This window comes from Pagrus major, chromosome 9 (assembly GCF_040436345.1).
Source record: "Pagrus major chromosome 9, Pma_NU_1.0".
Classification (NCBI taxonomy): Eukaryota; Metazoa; Chordata; class Actinopteri; order Spariformes; family Sparidae; genus Pagrus; species Pagrus major.
The window spans coordinates 17,713,755-17,732,925 of NC_133223.1; the positions used below are offsets into that span (position 1 = coordinate 17,713,755).

The 19,171-nt window shown below is 39.9% G+C and overlaps 3 protein-coding genes across 6 annotated transcripts in view; 2 read left to right on the forward strand and 1 right to left on the reverse strand.

The window, feature by feature from the left end:
• Window positions 1-275: 275 nt before the first annotated feature.
• cirsr (corepressor of RBPJ and splicing regulator) lies at window positions 276-6,543 on the forward strand. Its single transcript, XM_073473961.1, has 10 exons — window positions 276-444; window positions 1,758-1,852; window positions 2,068-2,141; window positions 2,289-2,302; window positions 2,410-2,462; window positions 2,557-2,605; window positions 3,025-3,145; window positions 4,308-4,414; window positions 4,677-4,762; window positions 5,384-6,543. Exons 1-10 carry the CDS (start codon window positions 373-375, stop codon window positions 6,096-6,098), a joined length of 1,386 nt encoding a protein of 461 aa, XP_073330062.1. The 5' UTR covers window positions 276-372; the 3' UTR covers window positions 6,099-6,543.
• Window positions 6,544-8,748: 2,205 nt separating this feature from the next.
• Window positions 8,749-10,526, reverse strand: sp9 (sp9 transcription factor). The gene is made up of 2 exons (XM_073474214.1): window positions 10,506-10,526; window positions 8,749-10,047 (listed from the first exon to the last, which is right to left on the reverse strand). The coding sequence occupies exons 1-2, from the start codon at window positions 10,524-10,526 to the stop codon at window positions 8,749-8,751; spliced, it is 1,320 nt and encodes a 439-aa protein (XP_073330315.1).
• Window positions 10,527-13,978: 3,452 nt separating this feature from the next.
• LOC141002656 (obg-like ATPase 1) overlaps window positions 13,979-19,171 on the forward strand; it is a 51,426-nt gene continuing 46,233 nt past the window's right edge. For 3 of the 4 annotated variants that reach the window (XM_073474025.1, XM_073474026.1, XM_073474027.1), the window contains exons 1-2: window positions 13,979-13,993; window positions 14,111-14,196. In XM_073474025.1, coding sequence (XP_073330126.1) covers window positions 13,979-13,993; window positions 14,111-14,196 — 101 coding nt within the window. Of the gene's footprint in view, window positions 13,994-14,104; window positions 14,197-19,171 lie in introns of all 4 variants that reach the window. The other variant, XM_073474024.1, reaches the window with a different exon arrangement.

Sequence of the window (19,171 nt, forward strand, 5' to 3'; positions counted from 1 at the left end):
TTTTAATCTACTTTTGTATGCCATAATTTCAATGTTTTTTTCTCCCGTTGTGTCGACTTTTTAGACATAACTACAAAAATGACTTACGATGGGAATATAATTTTTCATCAAGCTCTATTTACATTTTTTCTTTTTTCTTTAATGATTTTGACACAGTGCAGCAGCTCCCTCTTAACACCAACATAGAACCGACTTCATGCAGACGGGTTTGTTTAGTCCAGAAGGTGGCGGTATTTCTCCTGCGCGCTGTTCCCCGACAACAACAAACGAAGAAGAATTTGTTTACATGCGAGGAGGAAGCTACGCTAGCGACCCTGTTAGCATAATTTAACGCTACGGTGCCAACTCAGTTGGCGTTATAGGCTTACAGCCATGGGGAAGTCGTTTGCGAATTTCATGTGTAAGAAGGATTTTCATCCTGCGTCGAAGTCAAACATCAAAAAGGTGAGCGCTAGCTACAGTTTGAGACTAGAGGACATCAGACTAGCCGCTAGTTAGCCTTAGCAAGAGCTACCGCGATATACTTTGATAGTTAGCTACTTTAGACCCCAGAGTATACGGCCTAATGTATATGAATCATGATTGTTGACAGCACATCTAAACTACATTGGTTGTTTGAACCGTTAAGTTGTCTATTAATATATGTAGTTCGGTTTTGAACAAAGCTATTGCTACAGATAATCCTAGCTAATCCAAAGGTAACCTGCAGTGTTAACTAGCTTTTATTAGCACACTTCTGTGTAATTGGCTTTAGATGTATAGTGAATCTAAATATTCTGAGCAAGACTTCATAGTTTTTCGATCGGGATTTGTTTGATTGAAATCTCTACATGTCAAAGCAAAAGTTGACCAACCATGGCCCTGCGCTAAGCGTGAGGAACGACACCCCATAATTAAGTTTTTATGGGGGAAGAATAATCAACGAGACTCATAAAAGTGCTCGGCGTTTTCATATTTTTTATACTATGTTAACTTTTAATACATTTTTTAATAATACATTTTATTTGTACAGCGCTTTTAAAAACTCTCAAAGACACTTTACAAGAATAGAATACATACAAGAATACAAGAATACATATAATAATAATACATAACAGAACTTTTGCCTGCTGTTCATATTTGCCTATTGATTTAATGTGGATTATGGGATGTAATGTGGGTGTCAGTGTTGTTTGTAGATGCTGCACTGTTGAATGTCCTCCTGAGTGTGTTTAAATGTGCACCAAGCGACTAGCTCCTAGTACAACATAGTAGCTGTCAATATTACTGTACATTATCTGTATACAACTCACGAATTCATTTTAAAAGATAAAATAAATTTTTTCATGTTTGGATCATTATTTTGTTCTATTGCTGCAACTGATTATGACTATTAACTACTAATTACTATTCTATAATTACCAGGTATTTGTCAAAATGCCCATCACAATGTCCAAGAACCCAAGCTGATGTCCTCAGATCCACTTCACTATCACATTATTGTTACTAACTAAAGTTCAAGACTTGACGAAAGTCAAAGAAAAGCAGCAAATCTTCACATTGGGAAGCTGAAACTATTTATGGTTTGGGGTTTTTGAAAAATCATGACCATGATGGTGCTGAAATAGATGTCAGTGATTGCATGTAGGGCTGCACAGGTATTGATCAGACTTGTATCAAGCTAACACGTAATATATGGGTCCGTCTGTCAGGATAGTAGGGAAATGCAAAGTCAAGCAGAATTTGTGCTGTAATCACCTTTTCTCTTCATCTCACAGGTATGGATAGCAGAACAGAAACTGACTTTCGAGAAGACCAAGCAAGAGGAGCTCATGCAGGCTTATCTGAAAGAGCAGGACACCTACAACAACAGGTTAGATAAATACTGCAGAACACTGCTACACAATGAAACCATGCGTCCCCTACAAAACTGCTTTCTGAATAACAGATTTGATTTGTAGTGTTTTTAGTGTAATAATTAATCACACATGGATAGAATAATTCTTACGTTTTTATTAGAGACTAATTGACATTTTCTGAAGAGCTCTTCCCACTTGATAGTTTAACGTATTGTTTTCTTACTCCTAGGTTGTTGATGGGGGATGATCGTGTTAAAAATGGCCTCAATTTCATGTACGAGGCTCCACCTGGAGCATCCAAAGGTAAATTACTACAGTTATCCGATCTGATTGTGATCCCTGCTGACATTATGTTTATTACCAATCTCAAACACCAGGTTTTTGGCAAATAGCGGTTTAATATGTGTTTATTTGTTTCTTTTTTCCTCGTAATTATCTTCTGCACTCAAGAGGAGAAGAAAGAGGTATGGTAGAGAAAAAAAACAAACCTTTATAATTCCACACTAAGTTTGCATTGAGAACAAGAAAGGTTTACACACTAGAAGTCATATAGAAAATGTTTGTTTTTCAGGAGGGGGAAGACGAGTACAAATTTGAGTGGCAGAAGGTGGCTCCTCGAGAGAAGTAGTTGATTTTATTCACAATGAAATTTTCCAAGCATACTGTCCAGTGCTCTTCCATAATTTTCATTCTTTTTATCCTCAATTTTTTCATGTAGGTATGCAAAGGATGACATGAATATCAGAGATCAGCCATTTGGAATCCAGGTGTGTGACTATTTTTATTAACAAAGTGTATATTGCACCAGTGATACTCAACTATTTAGTTTTTCTCATATTTTTGCTTTTCTCTTGTGAAATACTGACTACTTTCATCTGTCTGGGTCCCTGGAATTCTTGAAATAAAACGTAAAAGGAAAAGTCATGCTTTGGTTGCATGTTTAATCTCAAACCATAACCTGTGACTTGGGGTTACATGTAGACAGTGACGTGGTACTAAAAAATACACTTAAAATAAATCATATATTACAAGTTCTCAAAAATAAAACTAGAATCAAACGCTTTAATGGAATATATTTTTCCTTCGTAATTAGGTGATGCAATTATTTAACGATACAGAGAGTGTTGTTTTGTTTAAATCATTATGCTCCCATGATTCAGAGTAATGTCTGCTGTTAACTTTCCAGGTGCGCAACGTGAGATGCATCAAATGTCACAAATGGGGCCACGTGAACACAGACAGAGAGTGTCCTCTGTACGGACTGTCGGGTATCAATGCCAGCTCGGTGGACCCGGAGGAGGCAGCAGGTACCATCAGTTTAAACATGTTCCCCTGCAGTTTTCTGTGTGGCAGTTTTATCAAAGTGATTACATGTCATTGTAATACATGTGAACAGACCACAACTATTTTATATTTATATGATATTTTGATGTCATTGAATTACACATGGATAATTAATGAATGAATGTAAGCATCAGTAGATAAGCACATGTCAACTTTATCATACAAATATTTGAATCACTCACAATTACAGCAGCAACAATTAATTAATTATTAGCTTAGTTGTCAACTATTAAAGTAATCAGCAACTATTCTGATAATCAATTAATCAGTTTTAGATTTCTTTGAGGGGGAAAAAAAGTTGAAACTGTCTGATTCCAGCTTCGTAAATGTGAATATTTTCTGGATTCTTTGCTCCTCTGTGACAGCAAACTGAATATCTATGAGTTGTGAACAGAACAAGATATTTGAAGAAGTCATCTTGGGTCTCTGGGAAACCCAAACAAAAAACTATTTGTTTAATCAAGAAATTATGAACAGATCAATGAAATGAAAATAATTATTAGTTGGAGTATTAAAACTTTAATGAATATATAGCTGAATATTTATATGTAGACATTTTACCTGCTGACATTGGTTCTCCCCCCCAAAATATATATATATATTCAATATGAGTTGTTGTAAAGGAAGAACTGAAAAATAACTATATAAAAGAAGAAACAGGCAACCAGAGTATCTGTGCTACTTGATTTTTGTGACCAGTGAGTTAGCTCCAGTCTGACACACTCTTCGCAGCAGCTACACCTACTGTATCTTTCCTCCCGGTTTCAGCTGGAGCTCCCGGGCTTGAGCTGATTCTGAGTTCTGCAATCAGCGAGTAGAGTTGTAAAGTAATAATGTTTACCCTGGGAGAGTCCAGTCAGTGCATGGTGGTGTTGATGGTGGAGTGCTGTAATGGTCCCCCTCCTGCGCCGACAGAAAAAATGTAATTATTGTGTATTCTGATTCCCCTAACTGCTGCTTTGGCAGAGAATGATATTGTATGATTTGCTCAGCCGGAAGTGGAGTGAGTTGATTTGATGTCCCATTCTGTTAACAAAGCCGCCCCCTGAAATTCCCACTGTGGAGATAGTGGTTGGCAATGGTTTGACATCAATGGGACTCTGAGGCTGTGATTTGTGCTAACAGGTCCGTCGATGCACCCCTCGGAGTTAATGGCGGAGATGCGAAACAGTGGGTTTGCCTTGAAAAAATGTGTCCTTGGTAGGAATTCTACGGTTTGTGATCCATCGCAGGTAATTGTCTGTCTCGCACTCCCATCTTTGCACAAATAGGACGATGTATACGAACACAAACACCTTCAGAGAGAAAAGACTAGCTATGTCTGTAGAATATATAAATACTGCAAATGGGCAACTTGAGTGAACAGATTTTTATTTTATTTTTTAAAGGTGCTTTAGTGATGTACTTGCATATAGATTTGCTCAAATTTGCCTTCAAGAGTCGTATTTATCTTTATATTTTATTGCTGATTCAATGAGCTGTGCACTTTTACAGGACTATGTTGCCAGCGATGAAGAGGACGATCCCGAGGTGGAATTTCTGAAGTCCTTAACGACCAAGCAAAAACAGAAGCTCCTCAGGTAAACAGTGTAGATCGATTTACAAATTCTTCAAGATCTTCATAAACTGATTTTTTTTTATGCCTAAACAAACTAAATAAACAAACTCTCTTTGTTTTCATGACTGAATAAACAAACTGACCTTGAAGGACAACACAATTTCATACTTGTCTACTTTGTTTATATTTGGCGGACCCTGCCACATTTCTATCCTTATTTTCCTCTGAGAACAGCTTGTGTTTTCAGTTATGGGGAAAAAAAATATTTCTGAGTTTGTGTTGTTACTTCAATAATATTGTAAATATTTAAATTCTTTCTCAAAAACTACATAGTGCCCCTTTAAATAAATAAAAGCTTCAATGAGTAGATTTGGTTGTTGCACCCAAATTAAATAATGTTTTTTTAACATTGTTTGAATATTTTTTAGCCTCATATCGATAAAGAAATCAGAGCGGACATCTCAAATGATCTGATGAATTATTGATGTTTTCTTATTAATTCATTTTGAATCAGCTGATTTTTTTTATTAGCTTGTTACCTTAAACATGCTTAAGTACTTTCCTTAAACTCTGCTGTGATTCATAAATGTTATTATGCTAATGTCGTGTTGGACGATGTTAATTAAATGTTTGTGTTGTGCAGAAAACTCGACCGCCTGGAAAAACAGAAGGCAAAGAAGAAGAAGAGCAAAAAACAAAAGAAGAAAAGCAAAAGAAAGCACAAGAAAAAGCACGAGAGTAGTGACAGCTCGAGTGACTCCTCCAGCAGCAGCAGCAGCAGCAGCAGTAGCAGTGATAGTGGTTCTGATTCAGACAGCCATGGCAAGTTCAAGAGCCAAAAGAGAAGGAAGAACAAGAAAAAAGATCCCTGTCGGGATAACAGCTCTAAGAGCGAGCGGCGAGTCAAGAGTCAAAAGGCCTCCTCTCATAGAAGCAGGTCACGGAGCCCTCACACCAGACACAAGCGGCCTGAAGAGGAGTCCGGAGATTACAAGCAAACAAGGACAGAGAGGGGAAGGAGCAGGAGTCGACATCGCAGCCCGGAGAACAAGAACGAGCCGGAGGGAGGTCAAGAGAGAAGGAGACGCAACAGCAGGGACAGGCAGAGACCTAGCAGCTCCAAGTCTGCCGTGGACAGAAGTAGGAGCCGCGAGAGAGGCAGGGAGGACAGAGGTAAAGACAGGCGTCACAGCAGAGATGGGGAGAGGAACAGAAGCAGCACAGATGGAAAGAGAGGCAGAACAGCAGATGGGAGGAGCAGAAGCAGGGAAAGGAGGAAGGAAAGAGAGGGCAGGGGACGGAGCAGGAGCAGAGAGAGAGGAGAGAGGAGTCAAGACGGAGCAAAAAGAAGACACTGACAGAAAATATTGACAAAACATGTGAAATGTTTCAAATGTTTTCTGTCATGTATTCTCTGTAGTCACAATATGTAAAACTGCATATGTTGTGCGCTGATCTCTTTTTCCTCCAGTAGAGGGAAGCAGTGCCCAGAAAATGTGTGGCTGCAGCTCACTGCTCTCCTGTGTTGTCCTGTGCGACTGTATGAAAGGCTCTAAATTAATTGATTACCATTAGAAGCAATTTGCAGCTGTGATCCGTTGATGGGAAAATGTTGGACTCGTTTTAATGGTCACTTGGCCACAAGAAAGACGATTTCTGTTGCTGCAGGTTTTTTTTTTTTTTTTTTTTTCAATCTTTCATTATTGTGTTTTTTTTGAAAATGACATTGTTTGCTGTAAAGCTTGTTGATTCCTGAGAAAAATCAGGACTTTTATTTTCTGATTAAATTTTTAACCACCTCAATTTATTGTGTTTTTATTGCAGAAATGAAACAAATGACAGACAGCGTCAGAAATCAGATGGAAATTGAGATGTTGTATTTGTCTGTTGAGTGATTACCGTCAATTGGCTTTAAGCTCTGGCCACTTTTGCATAAGCTAATCTATTTTTTAAATGATATTTATACAATTCTCAGGTCATAAATTTTCCCTTAATGATTAGACATAATGTGCATGTTTCCTCGAAGCTGTGAAATACGACCTGCTGGGTTTTTACGGGCGTCAAATTCACACAAAACAAATATGATTCCTGTCCAAATATGCGGCGAGTAAACGCAGCCAATACTAGAATCCAAACAAAAGCAACCAGTGGCGCCAACAGGATGAAATAAAAAGATATATTTAATTTTTTTAGTAATGCAAGTATTTATATTTTAAACGGGAAGAATATGTATAATTTCAATTATCATATTTTAAACCATCAGACTAAATTGGACATTTCTTTCTTCTTTTTAATTATTTTTTTTTACCTGAAATCACATATTTCTGTAAACTCGAAAAACATTTTTGCCCTAAATTAAAAAAAATGTCAATTCATTTTTTTTATTTTTTTTTTCTAATCTAAAAACACATTTCCTTCTCTCTCCTCTACAAGCATAAATTTCCACATTTCTGCTGTCAAGTGTTGCTTCTGGTTTTATATTTAGATGAAAAGTCAAATTGGCGATCTAATTTGCTAGTTTTCACTCTCTGGCCGTTTCCTCGAAGCCGCTGTTGCACAAAAGGAAATGAAAATAATTTCCCTCTATTGCCTTCTGGTCAATTTAACATCCTCTTCAAATAAAAAAAAAAAAGGAGAGGGGTGTCTAGATGAGATGCTTTTCCCTGACGTATTCCCAGTCCCGGACTCACGCTGTAATTATTCCCCGGCTCTCTCTTTTGAGAGTCGGACGCTGCACTGGGTACGCACAAAGAAGTCAGAGAGCATCCTTGAACCCTTTCAATGCGAGGCCCACTGATATTCAAATAACATGCAGACACCGTTTGACTGCGCCGAGCAGAGAGCATTTCAAATTCGGCATTTGCATGTGACTCTTTGCCCCTTTCTTTCTCTAAAGTTTAAAAAACTGTTCCCATAACATCTATGTGGTTTTCTGGCCAAAAAAAAAAAGAAGAAGAGGAGGAGGAAGAGAAAAGAAGAAGCCACATCCTTATTCTCGCTCCATCGATTGGTATGCAAATGAAAGCAGTTAATTTGGACAATTAGAATAAATATCCAGGGACCTTTGTCGTCAAACCCCCTCGGAAAGCCCCCCGATAAAGTGAAACTGAACAAAAGATGTCTCGGAGATTAATTAGATATTTGATAAGACACGAATCCCTAATCGCAAATACAAGACACATGGGGCTGCGATGTGCTCCAAGTCATAATTAATAGCATTTAACAAGATTTTCATTTGGGCATGAAATGTTTTTTTCCGGGGCATTAAACATTGATTTATTCCGTGGAGGAAATAGTCAAGGTGTTGTAGGTGATTTTTTTAAAGAAGAAATAGCCACGCTTTTTAAAATAAAAATCTAAAATCAAATAAAACAATTTTCAAATTAAAATTTAACACAATTGTTTTTCTTTTATAAAAAACGAGAAAATATAAACTCCTCATCACACAGTCACAGCCTTTTTTTCATGATGTTTTAATTACGATAAAATGAAAGTCTTATACGTGTGACTTTATACAGGTAAACATTTATATATAGATATTTTTTTTTTTAGCAAAGAAATAAAATGGTTAACCAAAGAGTTGAAAAAAGCTGTGTACATACATATCCACAAAGTGCGTCGAAAGTAAACTCCCTGATTTCCAGGATACCAACACGAATAAAACAATCATAGCCTAACATTTACATGAAAATAACACATAGTTTAGTCGTCAATATACAAGATGTGACTCACATTGTCCAACCAAAGTTCAACAGGTTTTTCGCGCACCTTTTTATAGCAAACATTTCATTTTCAAGTCGCCCCTAAAAATCCCCCGAAGGCCCACAGTAACCCAGTCTGCTCGCTTTAGATGGATTTACGCATGAGATACTCGCTACGCCTGCATGTGGAGAATATATTTTTTAGTTGTTAGACTTTGCAATCGCTTCTTGAAATATTTTCTCCTTTTTATTGTCTGTCAGATAAGACCCGTTTTCATTGCTGTGCAGTTTTGATTCTGGTGTGATTTCAGGGCTCGTCGTGAGGAGACGGATCCTTTACAGCGATTCTGGGGTTTACCCCATCCAAAATAAGTTCTGGGGACTCGGACCTCGGGGTCTCCAGGTTACTGGTGTCGGTGTCGCTGTCGCTGCCCTTTTTGCCTCCCCCGCCGGCCGTGTGCGTTTTGATGTGCTTGCTCAAATGGTCACTCCGCATAAAGCGCTTGTTGCACACCGGGCAAGCAAACCTTTTCTCGCCGGTGTGGGTGCGCAGGTGTCTCTGGAGCTCATCGGACCGAGTGAACCTTTTGCCACAGAAAAGCCAGTTGCAGACAAAAGGCCGCTCGCCGGTGTGCCACCTCAAGTGCGCTTTGAGGTGAGATGTCTTCCCGTACACTTTACCGCAGCCGGGAATGTGGCAGCTGTGCAGTCCCTTTCTCCGCAGGCTGGCCCCGGCGGGTCCCAGCCGCTCAGCCTCCTGACAGTTCGGGCAGTCACATGTTGCTCTGCCGGAGTACCGCCTGGACGACCTCGAGGAGCTACTTATTCCTGAACTGCCCCCAGAAATCATGGCGTTGGCGGCAGAAGCGTCTGTGTACGTGGGGATGACCGTTTTGAAGCCGTCCTGCGTTAACAGGTGCTGGCTGGTGGACAGTAGATGAGACGCGGACGGGCTGATGCCAGTGGAGCTGAACGCCGAGTGCGTCAGCGAGGAGAAGTCCGGGTTGTAGCCACTCAGCTGGGAGTGGATGGCTTGAGGCGTTCCGGAGTGCAGTGAGGTCTGGAGGGTGCTCGCGGGGTTCTGGACGTCGAGCCACGAGCCGGGGTTAGTGTGGACGTCCCACCACGAGGACGCACCGTTGGCGACGTCTCCAGAGATGGTCGAGTGGAAACCGGACTTGTACCACGACTCGTACGGATGCGCCATGCCCACCCGCGGGTACAGAGTCTCTGCTGATGTGTGGACTTTGGAGATAAAAGCCGACTGTCCAGCCTCTTGGGACGTGACGCTGGCAGAGTTGGAGAACAGACCGCTGTACTCTGTGGAAAAGGCGGACGAGGTCGGGGAGGTGGAGGCTAAGCAAAAGGCGCTGTTGGAGGTGCCACTGGTCGGTGTTAGTCCTGTCGACGCGCGGCTCGTTGCTACTGTGAAGCCGGGCAGACTGGATCCCAAGTTGCAGCTGGAGGAGGATCTCTTCCACGGGTGAAATCCACCTTTGGAGAAAGCGCTGGAGTCAGGTAGAGTTGTAAGAGGACTGGTGTTACCAATTTTGTTGCATGTTGCAGCCAGCATTGCTAGAGGTGTAGTTCCAAACCGTGGCTCTTCCTGTAAAACACACACAGGAGTTGGACTTAAAACAAGCAGCAACAGATAGTGAGGAACAACAAGTAAATTCTGACAACTGTAACGATTAAAGTATAATTCGAGCTGAGATTAGTGTGTTTGGAGAGATGGCATTAATACAAATAAAAATAACGTAAAAGTAATAATAATAATTGTTTTACAAACTTTATCACCATATGAATGCGTCAGATTTCTTCTGTTAAGAAGAATTAGAAGTTTGACCGGCTCTGCTTTATCGGCATTTGACTGTTCATTTTTCATAATAAATACCAGCCGAAACAAGGACAGTAAAGCTGAATAACACAGCGACAAACCTTCACTACAAAACTTGAAAGCAAGCGTGTTCATGAGGGCAGGAAACACTTTCATGTCGCACAGAAAAGCAGCCTGCAACAACTTTTACGCACAACTTTGGCGCATATATCCAAAGCGAGACTCACCCCAAGTATAGACGTAGCCATATCCAGGGTCTGTGCTGTGAGGAGACTGTTCGCGATGTCAGTGCTGCGCGGCCGCTCCAATTTTTTGACTCAGACTCACCGTGTCTGACTCGGGTCACACGGTTTCTTTCTTGGCTCGCAGCTCCCAACACTACCTAGTTGTAGAAGAGCGTGTTCTTTGAAGTACAGCTGGCGAGGACGCGCAGCCAATCTCTTGGCCGCATTGGTGGCCGGGGATTAAGTCAGCCAATGAGAGCCCCGACCGCAGACAGAAACACCAAAAACCCCGCCGTCAATCATGTGTTGTGCAGCCTCTGCCTCAGACTGTCATACAAGACACGATTTGGTATTTTCTTTTTTTTTTTTCTTTTTTTTTTTAATGCATACAGTTATTTTTATGTATTCTCACACGAAGGCTCAATGTCTCCTTTTCATTGCAGAATTGAGTTCACACGTCAGTTCTCCGAGAGGTAAGCCGTTTCGGTCGTTTTTAAAGCGTTTGTGGATTGTGGTGAAAGTGTGTGCTTCCAGGTTTCCCTTCTGATTTTTCAGTATCCAGATCATGCGCAACACGTCATTGAGAAATAGTTAAGCACAGAGTCTCCTGAACAATGTGAGGGACGCTGCTGCTGCTGCTGCTGCTGCTGATGGCTTTATTAAAAGTGCGTGTGTGTAGCCAGCCGGTGCGTGCTGCTGTGCGTTATGGCACTGAGGGAACCAGCTGATGTTATGTATAAATATATATCTATATATCTATACTGTGTGCTTTATCTTAAATTTGTGCTGGTGCTCATTTGTGAAAATCAGAGATGGAGAAGTTTAGAGGGGAAGTCCAGACATGCATGAGCTGCCTTGATACATAAAGAAAACCAGATCCGGACTCGTAATCGATCAATTAACGGACACTTTGTTTACCTCCAGCCAAAAGATCCACACGCGTCCTGCGCCCGTGCTCGCGCGCGGCCGTCTCCTACAACCCACCCACCCCCCTCCACCCTACACACCCCCCCTTACTTGTTGGGGGAGTGCAGGTGAGGGGTTAATTAATAATGACAGCTTGCTTTGGAGGTGTTTTTAATAGACAAGTATTTTATAGGCGGACAAAAAGTTTGAGCATCCGCGGGATACCTGGCTGCTGTGAGGCCGCCAGTCAGCTCCAACAGGAGCCACGCTGGAATAAAACGTGATGCCAGCCTAATCACCCATTTCATTAAAATCGTGCACAATTAAGATGATGTCGGTTTCAACAATTTTTCCAAAACTTGCGACTCTTTCTTCTTCTTATTATTATTATTATTATGATTTTTTCTGTTAATATCACAATTCAGTCCAGTCCATAGCTTGTTAAAAACGCCCGGGGGTTTTAATGGCACAATGTAAAATTGACCTGCTCTGACGTGAATCATCATCCCTTTTAAAAGTTAAAGCAATTTTCCCCCAGAGAAAGGCTCGACCGAAAGATGTGCATTACAGTATTCAAAATGGGCAAATAATGCTCCATTATAGAGTGTGAATGCTGCCAGTCAATTTGTTCAAATACTCTTTTTTTTTCTCTTTTTGTTGCGTTTAGACCCCACCTTTGGATGGATGAATAAAAATCAGTCTCATCAAATACTGAGCGCCGCCGAGAAAATGGAATCATTTCTGCAATCATGACAATTTATCAGAGTGCTGTTAACAGTATTAAATCTCTATTCCGCGTAAACAAAGTTGATTGTCGCCATAGAAGTCGAATTAATTCGAGCGTTAAATAAAATAAATGAGCGCAGAGTGCTGAGGACGTTTCTCTCCATTATATTCTGATAACAGAAAAATAAGGAAAAAAATAGATTCAGCTTTTTGTTTTTATTTTAATATTAATAATAAATATATATTGCACTCCTCTGTCCGTTTGTCAAATAGTTAATATTATTGTGCACATGATTATGTGTGTGTCTTCATAAGGAGCAGTGTGGCCGTTCACTCTGGAATAATGATGCTGGAGTCCTAACAAAGAAATCTACATAAGAATCTTCACGCTCCAGTAAATACACTGCTCCTTTTTTATTTATCTTGCCATGAATTTAAATGGAAGGAAATGTATTTGTCTCAGCAATAATAAAATAAAGTGATTTTTCAGATGTTTGCTTGGGACAAAAGGAAGAGAGAACATGATCCTGCCTTGTCATTCAAGTGAGAATTTTTTTGAGTTGAATCTGTAATTCTGGACTCCATTCGGGTGCACTTCTCTGTGGCAATTAGGAGCCTATTACAAGCCATTAGATTGATCAATGTACCTTAAACAATGGGAATGATTTATTTGGTCGAACAAAACGCTCTGCGTCTATTGTGATGAGTCTAAGTGGGGGTGCATCCATCAACAAAAGATAAATGATTAATTCAGACCTATTCATTTGAATTCTTTCGACAAAAGCCGGCCCCACTTGCCTCAAATCCAGATTATTAGAGCCTCATTTTCTGCGTGTTAAACCAGACAGGCTGCTGGATTGGGGCGATGGTGTTTTTCGGTTGTGCCCCTGTGTGCTTTAATTTGTATTTCTGCTGAGGGAAGTTTATTTGAGGACATTTAGCTAATTGTTGTAATTTTGTGTGCTCGTGTGGCTACACCTGTTTCTCCCAAAGGGGGCTGGAGGAAAACTATGAGTGCAAGGATGTTACACTTTATTTCTGTGGTGCTGAAGCTGCACATTGTTGTCTGACGATTATACACTTATATCATGGTAGATCAGAGGAAGCTCATGAAGATTTTCTCCAGATGGATATCATCTTTGTTTTACAGATATTTTTGGGTCGTGACATTTGTTTTGTTCTCCTGTAAAAATGCATACATTATGATAGAAAACCGTATTTATTCTTCTTTATTTTGTCATGCTTGGCTTTAGATTAAAATGTCTGTGTCTCTTCTGCCATTTTATAACTTGTACTTTAGGTCATTGTTCATTTTGTTGCCAGGTAAATGGAACAGTACATTTAAGTGCACTGTGAAATAAACTGCTCAACAATAAGAATTTATTGCCGTAGGAAGTCGATAAGCTATAAAAACAAGGGCAAATGGCCAGATTGCTTGGACCTGTCAGTATAGAGACACAACTTGTGGATGTCTTCAGTTTCTGTCAAGACTGATGATTCAAATGTTAATAGAAAGCAGGCAGCTGCTGACAACACAGTCAACCCTCTGATAAATCCAACAGGTCATGTCTAAGATTGATCTCACGGCAGCTCATCAACCTGCATCAATAGTATCGACAGCTAAATTTGGAAGCACAGGTCATCCTGCCAGCTCCACAGTGTCAACTTTCATTTCCAGAGGCTGCATGTTCTATTTTGAGCGCGGCGAGCGAGCCAGTCCGAGTGCAGTTGACTGGTTTCATTCGAGGACTTTACAGTAGCTTAGCACATTTTCTGTCAATGAATGTGTGTTTTCCCCTCTGAGTTTGTTGTGGAAGTCAGCAAAAAAAAGTTAAGCGTGGGAAATGGCTCCAAAGAAGGTGCACTTCATGAGGAACGGCTCCGCATTCAATAATTGGCATGTGTTGTAGATTATGTAATGGCACAAGTGCTGGTTGTGACTGCAGACATTTCCACATTGTCTTTATCAGGGAAAGGGAGGTGATGCACTGAAGCCGCCACCGCTGATTGGAAGGTTTGGCACCTCGTTGAAAATAGGAATTGTTGGCCTTCCCAACGTTGGGTAAGTGAAAGGTTTTTATTTGTCTTCTCACCATTCACACTTACACACACACCAACATGTGCTCTGCTCACATCTGAACTATGTCTGCCTTCCATGATACCATAAATATAAATGCATTTAAGGCAGGATGTAAGCTGAGAACAGCAGAATGCATGACCAAAGAGAGGACTTAGATATAAAGGACTGTGAATTTAGATATACTGTACAGACAACTTCGGACTTAAGTCAAATTTTTGTCCAGTTTTACACCTTCGGCACCTACTCTTCATAATGAAACAAACAAAATGTAGTATGATGTGCAGGATTTAAGCAAGAAAGCCCAAAAAAGCCTTCTTCTTAAATGAGAAAGACGTTGGTGGAAAGTATATGAGTGTTCCTTTACAACCCAAGGAGTGTCCCTGAGGGTGTTAAGTGTCTGTAACCATGTGTGCCCCCACCAGGCAGGATCAAATCCTACTAGAGCTTTTCATCCCACGTCTTAACTTTCTGTCTAAATAAAAATGTGAGAGCTGCTCAAGCTTTTACAAAATGCTTCAAACACTACTTACAACTTCTTTTTTTAGAGCATTTCATGATTGGGGGCTTCAGATAGTTGTAGTACATCAGAAGTCATAGTTTTAATGACATAGTTAAAGTTCAGATAATTTTACAATATATACAACGAGTGTGAATGTGTCCTTGAATTTATGAATGTGTTTTTTATCATTGCATTAGCGTGTTTTAAATGAGAGAAAACAGTTCATGTTATTGATGAGAATGTGTCATGATCCATTTGTATTTGAATAAAACTGAATGACAGCAAGCAAATATGAACCTACCACACTATTATTATGCAGACAAGAATGTCGAAAGACTGAAATCTTTAACAATCCCTGTAGTCCATTTGTTTTAAATACCCACTTATCATTCATCATGGCACGCACAGGTCAAAGGTCACGGTACATCCCAGACAGCTCTCCAGTTAATAACAGTGAGACAACAAGTCAAGTCAATTTTATTTATATTGTCCAAAATCACAAATCACATTGTCTCAGTGGGCTTTACAAGCTGTTCAGTGAGCGACACCCTCTGTCCCTAGACCCTTGATTTGTGTCGGGAAAAACTCCTCAAAAAACCCTTTAAGCGGGGAAAAGAGGGAAGAAATCTCAGGAAGAGGAGGGATGCAATAGATGCAAAATTACACTGACAAATTATCCAATACAAGCAGAGTATGAAATATAAGGGAAGAGAGTCGATCCAGGATTGTGACTGAGCAGGCCGAGGCATCGCCGAGCCATATGACCTCCTCTTTACCATGGGGACCTGGAAGAGGACAGGCCACACAAGATAATAAGCAAAAAATATCAGAATGTATACAGATATCAATACCAAAATATATATCGTAGATCAGTCTTTCTCAAACTTTTTCTGGACTCTCCCATTAGAATGCCTAAAAAGTTCATGCCAGCCACCCACAATGTATACAATCATTAACCATGATGGAGAAGCAACTAAAAAAGTTAATTGTAATGAAATAAAGGTCAGAAAACTAAAACATAGTCCCCCCCAGTGCAAATAGCATTCAGATCTCGGGCAGTTTAGAGCCTCCAGTTCAACTAACCTACACGCCTCTGAAGTGTGGGCGAACATCCAGAGAGAATCTGGCCACCCTTGGGGATTTTGAAAGCAAAGCGGAGCTCTGAGGGTCCTCCCCCAGTAAAATGTTGTTTCCTATGTTCTGCAACAGCATTTAATGTTAAATACTTTTAATTTTACTTCTAATTCTCAGGAAAGACAGCAGAATAATTTGCCCTTTGGCCTGAACTTGAAGATTTTACTAAATGCATGCCCCGCTCCTATAATACTTTCCATGAGAAAGGGGAATTCTTCTTTCCACGTCTGAAATTCACAGTATTTCTTTCTCTTCTCCACGTCTCTGTCTGTATACAGAACATCATACTAAACACTGTACAGTGCAAGAAAAAGGTTTTACCCACAAAAAGGAGAAAACAAAACAAACAATGGGAGTCTCACTGAGAAGTATGGAGGTAACCCAAAATCCCAAAGTGAAACACACAAACACAGGATAAACCACCACATAAAATACATTTTTGAGGAAACTTCCGCTTTGCACCATGTCACTCTGACACGATTACTTCACCTTTAGGATTTCAACATGGTTATTTGTTGTTTGAAAGAGCTCCCATTCTTCAGGTACAATCGGTGCCTGTAGCACTTCCATTGAAATAATCAAGTGGGAAACCTTTCTGCAGTTACAGATTAACTGTATTTCACGGTACAGGAAAAAGAAAAAACATACATAGTTTTAGAATTGAATGTCACGGAAGAAAGGTCCAGCGTCATAAAAGTACTCCGTCGTATCATTATGTATTCTTTCTGATTGAGCTCATCTTGTTATTTAAACGAGAATAGCTCTAATGTGCAAGAGATGCTTTGGTGTGTTGTATTTAATCTTTTGTAGCTAACTCAAAACTCTTCAGCACAATGAGTTGAAGAAATGCAAACTAAAGCCCAATGAGATTCTTATATTTGTTGTCATATTTGCCTCATCATTTTGTCAAGTTGCAGGATGCAAAATGGAGTCCGAGATCTCGTCTCTTGCTTTTTTATTGAAGGTTTTTTTTTAGGTTTTTTTTTAGGTTTAGCACCTAACAGTAAAATTAAAGAAATCATACCATGAAGACAATATCCTGAAGACACAGATGTAGAAAATATGCAACATGCCATATCTCTCTAATATATTAACCTGCTTTATGACAAATTAAGAGACAGTTACTCAGTCTGTGAGATTTTTATCAGAAAGGTGAATAACTTGACAGAAATCTGTACTATATGCTGTGTGTTAGGTGGCTGACACACTGTCTACATGTCAAACCTGGTCAGACAAATCCACTTTGTCAGCATCTTACAAAACCCTACAGCAACATCAGTGACAGAGTCTAATCACAGGGCAGACCCGGCATGACTCTCCTGTAGCCCCCTGTGAGCCACAGTGATCTGAACAGCGTTTCTTCCACTCAGCTGACAGGTTCTCATCTGTTTGCAGCTCCCTAAAACACTTCTCAACACAACTGTTGTTTTCAAGCAGCCAAGAAAGTTTTGTAAGACTTAAAAATCGCAGGTTTTGATGGGACAGGTTACTGTACTGAATTAGCACAGTTGAAACCACAGATATTGTCAGTTTAACTGTGCACAGGCTGAGGTTATTTTTACTAGTTTGATTATATTTTAGATACACGATATTGATAATGGAGAATAAACACTCTGTAAAGATTCAGTTTTCTCTGATTTTGGAGCTCCAACTCTCGACTGAGCAGTGTTTTCATTTCTTACCCCAGCAAAAAAACCACAATTTCTTCCTGGTGTAAGCAGTAGAACTCACTGAGGTTGTGGCCTGCCATACCACATTTGTGTCAAAGTACAACTTGTCCAACCTCCTATGGTTTCTTCATGACTGAACCATGTTCAGATGCCAGCCTGCTGTTAGTTGGGCATAACTGACACACATGGGAAACCTAAGAGCGTGATTCAGCCAACCTTGCAGCTATTTACACCAGAGCACATGTTGTATTTACTGCTGTGCTCTCTGCTCAAAGGCACGATAAAGTTTAGTCTTGTCCATTTAACCCCTTACTGGGACTATACAGTATATAACCTAAATGCCACAAGTCACTCTTAAAACTCTATATGAAAACAAAGGTACCTTCCTTTTGCCATCAGCTCAGCTCTGCCTCATGAAACTCGCTCTGTGTTTATGTAGCAGTCGTGAATTAAGAGGCCAAAGTGAACAATCAATCTCAAGATAATTACTTCTTGTATCTTGTGAATCTCTATTAATCTCAAGGTCCCAAAAGCCCCATTTAATATGCTTGATAAGTCAAAATGCATAAAATTTATCCCAATTTCTTCATATCTGGGACGATATATGTCCCAAATGTGTATGGAGTATATATATATTTTTTCCACAGACATACAAAACTCTTCATTTATTTTTACTTTTCAGTTATTTGGAGTGGATAGAGCATGGGAAACAATCTGACAGTGTCTTTATGAAACTAGGCAGCTTGCATGAACCAAGATGATTAGGATTAATGAGCCATTCAGCCAGGAAAACAAAGAATCGAGAATCTTCCGATATTGTAATAATACAAATATCAACCATCACAGGAGTCATGTAATATGACTGTTGGGAGCCGACTCTTCACTCTGACCCCATTTGATGAAATTAATCTGTGAAGGAAAATGTGTGATAACAGAGTGATTTGCAAAATCACACATTTAAATTATGTGTGCATTGACTGGACTCCTAAAGATCTTGATCTGACTAGTGCATGCATTTGTTTTGAAAGAAACCACCAGACTACACAGCAGCTTCTTTCCTCAGGCTGTGAAACTCCTGAATTAATCCTCAGCACTCCACCATAAAAAATTGTTTTAATTTTCCAACATATCCGACCCGGGTATCAACAGGCATTAAGAATAACTGTAATAACTTTATAGAAATAGCCAATCTTCTCACTGATTGTCTAGTTTTCTTATGTAGGTCTCTTTGAGGCATCAGTATTAAACTGACACTGTAATTCAACAAAGGAAAGAAAATCCCCTTATTGCCAACTCTCATTTATTTTTGTTCTAACTGCTGTATCGTAGGCAACTGGACGTGTTTCAGTTTCTTGAAGACGTTTCACCTCTCATCCAAGAGGCTTCTTCAGTTCTAACTAACTGGAGGGGAGTTGCAGGCTTTTAAACTCTGTGTGGGTGTGCTATAAACCCCACAGCGTTTAAAAGCCTGCAACTCCCCTATAACAAGGTTTCAGTTGTTTTGGTGAACATTAAACGAGACGTCATTTATGTCGGACGTGTAGTCTTTCTAATTACGTACCTAGACGCACAGTCTTATACTTCAACAGTTTTATGACAAACTGCCAAATACACAAGTACTAAAAGGATCTTCACTCGTATTTTGAAACGCACA